The sequence below is a fragment of the Eptesicus fuscus genome, chromosome 3 (genome assembly GCF_027574615.1).
Source record: "Eptesicus fuscus isolate TK198812 chromosome 3, DD_ASM_mEF_20220401, whole genome shotgun sequence".
NCBI classification, from domain to species: Eukaryota; Metazoa; Chordata; class Mammalia; order Chiroptera; family Vespertilionidae; genus Eptesicus; species Eptesicus fuscus.
In genome coordinates this window covers 82,598,988-82,612,562 of record NC_072475.1, presented here as the reverse complement: position 1 = coordinate 82,612,562, position 13,575 = coordinate 82,598,988, and the positions used below count along the sequence as shown (strand labels likewise).

At 45.1% G+C, this 13,575-nt stretch overlaps 1 protein-coding gene across 1 annotated transcript in view; it reads left to right on the top strand.

The window, feature by feature from the left end:
• The window catches only part of EPHA6 (EPH receptor A6), a 1,030,425-nt gene that overhangs the window by 755,674 nt on the left and 261,176 nt on the right, over window positions 1–13,575 (top strand). Inside the window, exon 11 of the mRNA XM_054714059.1 lies at window positions 7,615–7,800. Coding sequence (XP_054570034.1) covers window positions 7,615–7,800 — 186 coding nt within the window. The remainder of the gene's footprint in view (window positions 1–7,614; window positions 7,801–13,575) is intronic.

Here is a 13,575-nt window from a genome sequence, read left to right as displayed (position 1 = left end):
TCACGTGTGCCCAGTGGCAGCTCACAGAGGCACTGGGGGCCCTTTGCCAGGGTGGCACACTCACGCACTGAGAGGGGCCCTTATGCTGAAGCCACACAACCACAGTGTCTGTGGTCAGGCAACCGGGAAGGGGGAATTCAGATTTACTACTGCCAGGGCAGTGCATCCTTGTTTGGATAAGAGCGTGCCCAGCGGGGGCTCACAGCGGCACCCAAGAGCGGCCTGTGGGGCGGTAGGCTCACAAAGCCTGCAAACTGGGAAGGCGCAATTGAGGTGAATGGAAGTCGGCAGCTGGGGAGGGGGAAGTCACACTTACTGCTGCGGGAGCCGTGCATCCTTGGAGGTGGATGTCCTAGGGTCCGCAGGTCTGCGGGTGGGGCAGCAGGATTTTGGCTGGAGTGGCTGCAGGCTCGCGGGCAATGTCCAAGCCCAGTCTGGGTGGTGGTGCTGATAAGTTCCTAGAAGAGGCCGCTCTCCCCTTCAAGTTGGTGTGGGCTCCGTTAACCTTTATCTCTTAAGAAATAGATGGGTGGTAGGTACAGTATTTAACCCACACACAATGATACTAAAGCAGGGAAAAGTACTGTGACTTCCTCTAATGCCACAAAACAAAATAGTAATGAAGCCAGAAATAGAAGCCCTAACCTCTAAGAACCTCTCCTCTTTCAGCTCTTACTCTAATCCTCCTACTGACAAGCCTTGTTAAACACGAGAAATCCTGCATTGTGTTAAAGCTTTCTGTGAAGTTGAATCAGAAGCATTCAAATATCATTTCAAAAGATGTGAGATTGTAAGTTCTCTAAAAACGTTGTTCTCTTTCATTTGTAGAAAGTATGCTATGCATCAGGAAGAAATCAGACAGAATTAGCCATAAGGATTCTGGTATTTCATCCTTGAATGACAGAGAGTGAATAAAATCGGGTGGATGACCCTTCTGATAACATTAATAATGATGGAATATTTCTTAATACCTCAAGAGACAAATAGATCCTTCTAGTACTGAATTAAAAACATGTTATATGTTTTTCTACTATATATCTTGTTTTTTAACTTTTTCTTTACATGATACTTAAAAATATTTTCCTTGTTGCCTTTACACTCAGGAAGGAAAATAGATTGTGCATAGTTAAGTTTTTTTTTTAAAGAAATGAATACAGAAGATATTGAAGCATCTTTTAACTGGACATAATGAAAGGAAAGCAAATGAGACTATGCTCATAAATAAAAAAGACTATGCTCATAAAGAAAGAAAATTTTTTTTAAAAGTTAGCATATTGGAAAATTCCCCAACCTATACCTCTGCTCACAGGTTTCCCAATTTTGGGTCTAGAATTCATGGTTTTTCCCCACATTCATTTATTTCATTCATGCAACAAATATTAAAGAGTTGTTTTATGTGTTAGGCACAACATAAAATAGAGATAGTCAAAGCCATGCCTTCACGACTTCAGCGATTTTCTACTTTTTCTCATCCCATGCCGCACATAAATTAATTACTAAAAATCTGCACGGACCCTGTGCTGAGCCTCGGAGGAAGAGCTGTGCTGCACAAACAAAGGTCATGAACTCTGTTTGGATAGAACACTTTCTCATCGTGCATTCACCGCATGGTTATTAGCTCAGGGACTTAGTGTCTCAGAAAAAACAGGCCTGTTTTGTACTTGGTTACTTCTAATAAAATAAGAATAAACTCTGTTTCTCATACTCACTACAGTTGTTTTATTATTTATTTATTAATAATTGTATTTGAAAGTAGATATAACTATAAACCTACTTTTGCCCCAGCCTGTATGTTGTGCTCATACTCTCAAGCCAAAGATCCCAGGAACACACTATAGTTTAAAAAATTGGGTTCAGCCAGGAAAGCATACAGAATGGGCAATGATAGTGTGTGTCAGAGGAACCCTATTGTAGGATTTGGGCTTTGGTTGGGTGATTTGGGAGAGGGTCTAGGAAGTAGGAATTTGCTCTAGATTAAATGCTATTAGAAAGCAGAGGCAATTCTGTGATCATGTGTCTATTTTCATTGCCTCTGTTTTCATTCCCCCTCATTTCCTTGCCCCTTCCCTGTTGGTATGGGAAGGATTCTCATCGTAGGGTTATCAGATGGATGAATGCACAGCACCCTACATTAGACAGATGAGGTTGACGTATTTATTAATTACACAAACTCGCAGCCCAGCGGGAGGAGGACACCACATACCCCACAGGGCCACACACGGGTTGCACTTGGGAACAACCAGGAACGATGGAAGGCAAGCTTTATAGTATCAAGAGGATGAGGTACCCTTGTTCCCTTAGGAGGATGTGATTGGCCTGTTTGAATCATACCACAGGCGGGCAGGAAAGTAAAACCTACTACTCGGGTGGGGGGAAAGGAGGAACTGTGTCTGATCACTTTTTGATAAAGAGGGTTGTCTGGCTAGAGCCGTGGTCGGCAAAATGCGGCTCGCAAGCCACATGCGGCTCTTAGGCCCCTTGAGTGTGGCTCTTCCACAAAATACCACAGCCTGGGCGAGTCTATTTTGAAGAAGTGGCATTAGAAGAAGTTTAAGTTTAAAAAATTTGGCTCTCAAAAGAAATTTCAATCGTTGTACTGTTGATATTTGGCTCTGTTGACTAATGCGTTTGCCGACCACTGGGCTAGAGGATTTTATCTGGGGAGCAGAGTGGGGAGGAGGAGAATCTGTGGTAAGGCCATTTGAGACCCTGCTAGTTTCCCCCAGATATGAAAGCAAGCATGTCATACTGGGCCTTCATTTTAGGACTTTAACCACGGTATCTGGTATCTTAATTAATCTTATCTAGAGGAAGAGACACTAAAACAAGGATGAGGTTATAATTGGCAAATAGCAGTTCCTCATTTTAGCCAAGAGAGGAGGGAATGTTGAGTGCTTTGGCATTGTGACCTTGCCTTTGTGCTTAGGCAGAATCCTGCAGTGGCCTTGCGCGGTCTTGTTTCCTCATGGCGTCAGAGTAACCTTGCGAAGGCGGGTGTGATGTCTGATAGGCGAGCAAGGCCAGCTTCTGACTGTAGAGCATCTATTTTTTTATTTCTCATTTGGAGGGACCTGATGGTAGTGAGAGATTAAATCATGGGTTGATCAGAGAAGGTTTTCTACAAGTGGGACCTCAGACCGTAGCCTTTACTGATAATAAGAAGCCATCCACATAGAGAAGGGCTGAGGAGGGTGGAGACAAGAGAGGGAGGAGGAAACTTGTGGACAGCGTTCCCATAGGAGGGAAGCAGCAAAGGTGAAGAAAAGGAAACACCTGGGAGGCGTGTTTTTAAAAGACCATCCAGAGCGAGGCTCTTTGCTTCAGTGACTCTCAAGGGGTTGGAGGTGGTGGAAAACCAGAACCTTAGAACGTGGGGAGTACGACTGGGGGAAGCCTCCGGGGGTCATGGTGTGATAGTTCTCCAAGGCGGCTTCCCTCACTGCCTCCATCCTCCCACACTTTTAGTTCGATTATATAGGCTTTATGTGGAAAACCCAATACTAGCTGATATTTTAATATGACTCTATATATTATACAACAAAATTGCTTGTCCAAAAAGGTTTACCACCATCCAGGGAGATACACCGGGTTATTAGTCAGTGAGTGGGCTGTCGGTGGCAGAAGATCAATGATCCTAGATATAATGTTCCATGCTCGCTTGAAAACTAGATAGACTGTAGTGATTTTTTTCCAGACCATCTAATATACGACATATTTGAGCTAGGTCTCCATTTTTATTTTATAGTGAAAAATGTCTAATATGTGGTTTTATCACTCCATGCCCTGTGCATATACAATTGACATGCTTGGATGCTATACAATAGTTGGTTTAAAGACACCGTTGTTACCAATTGGAAATTTGACATACCAAGACAAGAAAATATTAACAATGATAAACACCTCAGACAGCAGAGAATAGTGGTGATAGGCAAGTTCTCTGGAGCCAGACTGTCTGGTTCAAATTATACCTCTACCACTGGGGACAAGTTATTTGGTTCATGTGCTTCAGTTTCCTCATCTGTAAAGTGGGGATAATAATGGTACCCACCTCAGAGGTTTGTTGTTGAGATTAAAATATATATTTAGTTTTTAGACCTTGCTTGTGATAAGCACTATATAAGTGCTTTACCTTTGTTAATAATGATGGTGACAAGGTCTTGAAAAATAAAAAGTAGTTAACACCACATTCCTATAGTAAGTGAGTTAATGATGAACTAACCAGTATACATAAATGTTAGCAGATCTTATTGAGGAATTATTTCTTATAATTCTTCTCTTAGTGCAGGACAGTTATATAATAGATCAGTCTCTGGCACCATCTGGAAGTATACATTTAATCTAAAGTATTTTTTCCTCTCTGCCTGACATGTCTGATACTTCCAGGCCTACTGTCGATAGGGGTTTTAATACATTCTGTGACTGAATTTTTTGGACTTTGCCTTAAGAATGCACTAGAAGTCTCAGATCGTTAATTGGGGCAACCAGGTTTAGTGTCACTGAAATAAGTGTGATAACAGCTTGATCATGAAAAGCTTTACATAAAGAAAACACCTTCCTGGTGTTAATAAGATACATGAATTTCAGACAACAGAAAACCAAAGAAAATTACCGCTCTGCCTGTCTTGATAAAATACCAATGGAGGGTTCTCTATTTATTTCACTATACCTAACATTTTATGTGAATTACTATGAAATGTTAACAGAAAATCAATTGGATAGTGCAGTCCTAACAGGTGAAGAGTTTTTAAATACTGCTGAATCTTTATATGTACTAACAGATTTATTAAGGCAATATGAAAGAAAAAGAGAAGAAAAACATTTGTTTTGTTCTAGATATGTACTACAACAAGCTAGAGTGATCTGAGAAGAAATGTCAAGGATCTTAGTAGATGGGGATGCATTGGGCATTAACTTCAACATATGCACATTTTTTCTCTCTCAAGATTCAGAGACTTAAAAGAAAAATGGTGAAAATTTTTATCAATTGCCATTTTTTATATCCAAGAGAAAAATCTTTTAAAAATAAAGCTAAAAGATTGGTCAGGTGGCTCAGTTGGTTGAGCATTGTCCTGTACACTAAAATGGTTGCAGGTTTGATTCCTGGTTGGGGCATGTACAAGAGGCACCTGATTGGTGTTTCTCTCATACATCAATGTCTCTCTCTCTCTCTCTCTCTCTCTCTCTCTCTCTCTCTCTTCCTTTCTCTCCCCCGCAGGGGAGAGCAGTTAGGGGCGACCAGGCCAGCAGGGGAGAGCAGTTAGGGGCAACCAGGCTGGCAGGAGAAGGCAGTTGGGGGCGACCAGGCCTGCAGAGGAGGACAGTTGAGGGGGACCAGGCCGGCAGGGGAGGGCAGTTAGGGGCAACCAGGCCGGCAGGGGAGGGCAGTTAGGGGTGACCAGGCTGGCAGGGGAGGGCAGTTGGGGCCATCGGGCCAGCAGGGGAGGGCAGTTGGGGGCAATTGGGCCAGCAGGGAGCAGTTAGGCATCCATAAGGCTGGCAGGGGAGTGGTTAGGGGGTGATCAGGCTGGCAGGCAGAAGCGGTTAGGGGCAATCAGGCAGGCAGGCAGGCAGGCGAGCGGTTGGGAGCCAGCAGTCCACAGAGATCAGGCCTAAACCAGCAGTTGGACATCCCCTGAGGGGTCCCAGATTGGAGAAGGTGCAGGCTGGGCTGAAGGACACCCCCCCCCCCAGTGCATGAATTTCGTGCACCGGGCCTCTATATATATATATATATGCATCAACATTAAAAGGTAGTTAATTTTCATGTATAGTCAAAATGTAGTTGACTGCAATGAAGTGGTCTAAAGAAAATTTGGATAATTAAAATCTATAGTACTACAAAAATTTAATTTGTTAGAGGGTCAAACTTCAACTTACACTGCATAAAACTATTGGCCAGACCTGCCAGGCAATAAAACAACTGAAGATAGGCATTCCTTTAACCCTTCCAAAGATTTGTATAACTTAAAGCACATGAATAGCACTTCATAGTTGTTAAGCACTGTTACATATATTATCACTTTTAATCTTTCCCACATCCTTATAGGGAAGGGACATTATAGACATATAGAAGGTTTTATTATTATCTTCACTTTATATATTAACTAGAGGCCTGGTGCACGAGATTTGTGCACTGGACAGGGGGAGGGTCCCTCAGCCCGGCCTGCGCCCTCTCGCAGTCCAGGACCCCTCCAGGGATGTTTGGGGATCAGGCATAACATCTCTCTGGCAGGCAGACATCTCTCTCACAGTCCAGGGCTCTTTCAGTCTAGGACCCTTCGCTTCTTACCGCCTGCCGCTGAGGCAGGAGAGGCTCCCACCACCACTGCTGTGCTCATCAGCCAGAAGCCGGGCTCGCTGCTCCGTGGGAGCACACTGACTACCAGGGGACAGCTCCTGCATTGAGTGTCTGTCCCCGAGTGGTCGGTGTGTGTCATAGCAACTGGTCATTCTGCCTTTCGATCAATTTGCATATTACCCTTTTATTATATAGGATGAACTGAGGATCTTAAGTAAATGCAGGTAATTGGCCCTAAATATATTAAGTCTTGAATTTCAAGCTTTATTTAATATATTGTGTTGCACTGTGAAAGCCTCCGACCTTTCCCACAATAGCTCCTCTAGTCAGCCTTGTATCCTTACTAAACCATGTCCACATCGTTCTTTTTCCTTTTTCTGATCTTTGAATCTTTGTCTTCACTTCCCTCACTCCCTTCACAAATCCCTCTCTGCATTGTTGCTGCTTTTCTTGAATGTCCAAATGGTAACCATCATTCAAGGTCCACCAAAACTTCCACCTCTTCTGGGAAGTCTTCCAGCTCTCACCATTCTTATGTAATACAGCACTTCCAGGGATTGATTCATTCACGTTTCATTTACGTTTATAAGGTTCTCCTACTAGATTATAAACTTCTGCGAACAGATACCAAGTTTTATACTTTGAAATTCAGAGCACCCTAGCACTGGATATATATGTAGTAAATTCATGGTAAGTATTTGGCTATTATTTAATCTGTCCAATAGAGTCATTGTCTGCTGAACTTACTGTATCTGTATTCCAAACATGTGACTTATAAGTTACCCTGTATAATGACTTATTATAGTTGAGTTTAGTATGGTCTTTTCAATATGTTCATATACAAATTGACCTTAGCATTGATTTCTAATGGCAGTGAAGCCAAGGCATATGGCCTGTGGGATCCATTCAACTATATATGCCTGATGAATTCCCCGAATAGAGAAGACATTTGACCCATATATCAGTATTGAGAACAGGAACAGGAAACATTATGCAGTGATTGCTTTTCCATAGAATTACATTAGCATCGCCTATTGGGCTATTCATAATTTCTCAGCAGATCAGGGGATATCTTTAATAGTAGTTCCTATGGAACAGCATATGAAAATGTATTCTGCTATTCATTATAAATGATGCTGACCAAGTATATTGTCATTACGAGTTTAATTTTTGAGAAAGACCTCTCCATGTGAAAATGACACACTTGAGAGCCATTACTTTAAAAAACAAAAAGTTGGTACTGCGTAACAACTCAATCTTTTCTGGAATATAAGTATTCTGTTTAAACAAATAACTACTTTTTTTCATATTTTAAGGAGAATTTGGAGAAGTCTGTAGTGGGCGTTTGAAGACACCAGGAAAAAGGGAGATCCCAGTTGCCATCAAAACTTTGAAAGGTGGCCACATGGATCGGCAAAGAAGAGATTTTCTAAGAGAAGCTAGTATCATGGGTCAGTTTGACCACCCAAATATCATCCGACTAGAAGGTGTTGTCACAAAAAGTAAGTACTGATTTCCTTTATTACTTCTTTTATATATTTATCTCATTTATTTTTATTTTAAAAACCTTAATTACTACAGCCATTAAGGGGATAATTTAGTTCAGATATCATCTTCTGATATTGCCTCTCAGAGCCTTGATATTAAGCTATGACATTGTCAGAGTTTGCATTGGTCACCAAACAACTTTGAAATGGTATTTATTACCTTTAAATCATTTGCTAATTTAACTTGAAGTAATGAATCAAGAGTAAAGAAATATATATATATATGTATATATATATATATATATATATATATATTTCTATAAGCTATTCACTTTTTCTAAAGCTGCCTAAATTTCAGTATTAGTAGAAGAAACAGTTAAATATTTTGGCTTATTAAGATAAAATACTTCTGTTTGGAAATAAATTACATATATGCAAATGTGGAATAATTTATCTGAAATAAAACTTTTAAACAAAAAGTTCAGTGTGGAACCCATCTAGATAAATACCATTAGAACTAAATTATTTTAATTTTACGTAAAATGAAGATAGAATTACAATATCTGAAATAAAAATCTTATTTTTAACAGAAATAGTGGGATGAAAGCCATTCCTTTGAAAAGAAGCTTCTTAAAAAATCCACAATTAATCATATTTCTAAAAAACAAATTGCTTTATATTCACTTTTATTTGAATAATAATAGGGCATAAAGCCTAACTATATTTCTCCTTATTTTATTCACTAAAGAACTATAACTTAAAAAACCCAGTACAGAATGGCATTTTTTAAAATGCATAAAAACAATTTAAATTTTTGAGAGGCACTTTTCTTTTATAAAACTGAAATTTCTTTGAAAATCATTTATACAAAATTGACATTTTATGTCATATTTGAAAGCAGAAAAGTATAAAAATTTACTAAATATATAATTGACTGTATGTCTGAAACTCAAGTTCTTGTCACAGCCATGATAGTTTGGAGGACTCAAAAGAGTGCATTTGATGACTGCTATTACAGTGGGCTGTTACTTTAGTGGCCTTAATGGGCCTTCCAGTATCCGTGATTCTGGGCTTGTCCACGTGACTAGCCTTGGCCAATGAGACATTAACGTATGGTACAACTGAGAGCATCTTACACGTCTGCACGTTGGAGCTTGTCCTCTTTCAAAACTCCTTCCTATAGCCCAGTGTGCAATGCTAATCAAAGCCAATGCACATGATGAGGATGCAAGCAGTACCGCCAAGAGGAGAGCTGAGGCTCTCCAGGTGACAGCCCTAACTGAGCTCCCAACAGACAAGTCAGCACAGAATGCCAGCCTTGTGATGAACCGTCTCAGACATTGCACTTCCCCGCTACCACCTAGAGTTGACATCTTGTAGGGCAAAGAATCACCCTGCTCAGTTCAGTCAACCCCATAAAATCATGAGAGATAATAAAATGGTTATTGTTTAAAGTCACAGAGATTTGAGTAGTTTATTACACAACCATAGCTAACCAAGCAGATGGACCCCAGTTAGAATACTGCGCTTGTGCAGGTTTACCTTGAGCAGGTTAGGGTGAATTAATTAACACCTCTATCCTTTATTTCCACATTTATAAAATAGGGCCAAAGTAACTTTTACTCCATGGGAATGCTGTAAAGATCACCTTTGTAAATGTATAAAGCATTTAGCACAGTATGTGGCTCCCAGTAAGCCACATTAAATGGTAGCCATTATTGGTGCTCTGTGCCAGGCACCTTACATATACAGTTTGCCTTTTTTTTTTATTCTTTATTGTTGAAAGAATTACATATGTCCTCTTTCCCCCCATTGACCTCTCCCAGCCTGCCCCTGACCCCACAGCCCAGGCCTTCACCCCCTATTGTCTGTATCCATTGGTTATGCTTATAAAGCATACAAGTTCTTTGGTTGATCTCTACACACCCGCTCCCCCCGGCCACCCCACCCCCAGCCAACCCCCCTCTGCCTTCCCTCTGAGATTCCACAGTCTGTTTCATGCTTCTATATCTCTATGCCTATTTTTGTTCATTAGTTTATGTTCTTCATTATATTCCACAAATGAGTGAGATCAAGTGATACTTATCTTCCTCTGACTGACTTATATCGCTTAGCATAATGGTCTCCAGGTCCATCCATGCTGTTGCAAATGGTAAGATTCCTTCTTTTTTATAGCTGCTTAGTATTCCATTGTGTAGCTGTACCACTGTTTTCTAATCCACTCATCTGCTGATGGGCACTTAGGCTGTTTCCAGATTTTAGCTATTGTAAATAGTGCTTCTATGAACACAGGGGTGCATATATTCTTTCTGATTGTTTCTGATTTCTGGAGATATATTCCTAGAAGTGAAATCACTGGGTCAAATGAGAGTTCCATTTTTAATTTTTTAGGAAACTCCAAACTGTTTTCCATAGAGGTTGCACCAGTCTGCATTCCCACCAGCAGTGCACAAGGGTTCCTTTTTCTCTGCATCCTCAGCAGCACTTGTCGTTTGTTGATTTGTTGATGATGGTCATTCTGACAGGTGTGAGGTGCTACTTCATTGTTGTTTTGATTTGCATCTCTCTGATGATTAGTGATTTTGAACATTTTTTCATATGCCTCTTGGCCTTCTGTATGTCCACATTCCAGAAATGTCTATTTAGGTCCTTTGCTCATTTTTGATTGGATTCTTTATCTTCCTTTTGTTAAGTTATATGAGTTCCCTATACATTTTTGAGATTAACCCTTTATAAGATGTAATATTAGCAAATATGTTCTCCCATGCAGTGGGCTCTCTTGTTGGTTTGTTGATGGTTTCTTTTGATGTGCAGAAGCTTTTTAGTTTGATGTAGTCCCATTTGTTTGTTTTCTCCTTATTCCATTGTCCTGGGAGATGTATCAGTAAACATATTGCTACGAGATATGTCTGATAAATTGCTATGGATTCTTCTAAGATTTTTATGACTTCCCATCTTACATTTAACTCCTTTACCCATTTTGAGTTTATTTTTGTGAAACAGTGTAATTAACCTTCATAGAACTCCTAACTCAAAGTAAGTAGCATGAATGGTGTCCCAACTGAGCTCTGTCTGACTCTAAAATCCATGATTTCTTTGTTTATTATTTGTTTTGCTGTATCACAAGGAATAAGTCATAGTTTTACACTTTAATTATCTTACCTGAATTAAATAACATTAAATAAATAATCTGCTATTACTTTTTAAAAATATATTACTTTTAAAATAAGAAAAATATTCAGGTGATTGAAGTTAATTGCCTCTGAAAGATAATAATCTAAAAGAGAGAGATAAAATAACATGCTAATCATTTTTTATAGTTTCTGACTTTCTTGTTATTAATCTAGCATGAGTATTTCAAGTTATTCCTTTTGTTTTATATCTTGCTGGAAGGGAAAAGATAAATTTAAAGTTGGGTTATGAATCTTTGCAAAGCATTTAAAATAACAATTTAAGTATGATGTTGAATTCCTCTTATGTGTATTTATGCATGAAATATCTTACCTTATAATAGAGAAACATGCAAATTGACCGCACCTCCGCTATGCCCATGATTGGGCCTGCGAGAGGCTGGGGGCGGGACTCCGGGTGGCCTTTCCGGCTGTTGAGAAGACCAAGATGGCGGCGCCCAATCCTCTTATTTCCAGGGGTCCCAAGTGGCGATTGCCACCCGGGGGGCGTGGCCGAGCCCAGCCAGAAGCCTCCCGGGGGTCCCCAGTGCGGATCGCGACGGGGGGGCGTGGCCGGGCACAGCCAGCAGCCTCCCGGGGGTCCCCGGCTGGATCGCGACCTGGGGGGGGCGTGGCCGGGCACAGCCAGCAGCCTCCGGGGGGTCCCCGGTGCGGATCGCGACCCGGGGGGGCGTGGCCGGGCACAGCCAGCAGCCTCCCGGGGGTCCCCGGTGCGGATCGCGACCCGGGGGGGCGTGGCCGGGCACAGCCAGCAGCCTCCCGGGATGATCCAGGCGGCGATCGCCACCCGGGGGGGTCGTGGCCGGGCACAGCCAGCAGCCTCCCGGGGGTCCCCGGTGCGGATCGCCACCCGGGGGGGCGTGGCCGGGCACAGCCAGCAGCCTCCCGGGGGTCCCCGTGCGGATCGTGACCGGGGGGGCGTGGCCGGGCACAGCCAGCAGCCTTCCAGGGTGATCCAGGCGGCGATTGCCACAGGGGGGGGGGGGGGGGGGGCGTGGCCGGGCACAGCCAGCAGCCTCCCGGGGGTCCCCGGTGCGGATCGCGACCGGGGGGGGCGTGGCCGGGCACAGCCAGCAGCCTCCCGGGGGTCCCCGGTGAGGATCGCGACCCGGGGGGGCGTGGCCGGGCACAGCCAGCAGCCTCCCGGGGGTCCCCGGCTGGATCGCGACCCGGGGGGGCGTGGCCGGGCACAGCCAGCAGCCTCCCGGGGTCCCGGGCTGGATCGCGACCCGGGGGGGCGTGGCCGGGCACAGCCAGCAGCCTCCCGGGGGTCCCGGGCTGGATCGCGACCCGGGGGGGCGTGGCTGGGCACAGCCAGGCGCTCCCGGGGCTCCCGGGGCCCATCGCCACCCCGGGGGGCGAGGCCGGGCCTAGCCAGGTGCCTCCCAGGGGTCCCGGGGCAGATCGCGACCCGGGGGGGCTTGGCCAGGCCCAGCCAGGCGCCTCCCGGGGCGGGGTCCCAGGGCGATCGCCACCCTGGCCTAAATGGCTGGTGCTGAGAGGGATCAATGGGGCCAGTGGAAGGAGCAGGTGGTAGTTGACCACCGAGGCCATCTGCAGCAGCCGGATGCAGAGCTGGGGTCCACGTTCTCCAGGTTGGCCTCCGTGGGGCCTGTGTCGCACCCATAGTAGCCGAGTGGGCATGCTGGCATAGTAGCCCCAGCATGAGGCCAGCTTCCCAAGCCAGGCTGCGGAGGGAGGGAGGGCCTCTGGGCTGGGAGCACTCCCCCACCCCAGTGGACAGGGCACAGAGAGCGAGCAGCAGAGAGCTACTAGGGGTGGTGGGTGTGGTGGCCTGGCTTCCAAGAGGCTGGCTTCAGCTGCTGTGGCCTGCGCTGAGGTGGCTGGTGGTGGGGGCAACTGCGTGGGCGCATCCGAGGCTGGGGCACTGGGAGACTTGGGACTGCAGCCCAGAAAGCGAGGCTCCGGAGGACCTGGTCACCGACCCCCGGCATTGAAGCCGCCTCCTACAAGATGTATCCTAGCCTAGGTGTGTGGGAAGCAGGTTCAGGAACCTCTCCCTTTGCGGCGCCAGAGCCCAGGCCTGCCAGCGCCCCAGAGGAGACCCCCGCCAGGATCGGGGTCTTGACCAGTCTCTAAACCAGGGTGGCCATTAGCCCAGGCCTGCCAGCGCCCCAGAGGAGATCCCCACCAGGATCGGGGGCGTGACCAGCCTCTAAACCGCCCACAGCCCTAGCCCAGGCCTGCCAGCACCCCAGAGGAGACCCCTGCCAGGATTGGGGTCATGGCCAGCCTTCCAACTGTGGCGGCCCCTAGCCCAAGGAGGCCTCCTGGCCGAGGACGCCTGAGTCTGTTCTTGACCTAGGGCCGGGCTCTCCCCGCAAGGGACTCAGAAGCCGCCAGAGTCTAACTGCCAGTCTCTGGGAGTGCATCCACTGTCCACTAAAAAGTAGGGCCATCAAACCATTCAGTCTCAGTGCAGGCACAGGTCCGTGGCCGACGGGGTGGAGGCCAGACCAAAACAAAACAGCAGAAACACCCTGCCCACCTGGGCGGGTACTGCTGTAGTCCACGTGGCCTGGGCAGTGTAGAAAGCGCTACCTTCTCCCAGGTCCTGTGCTGGCACCGCCGCCTCGCT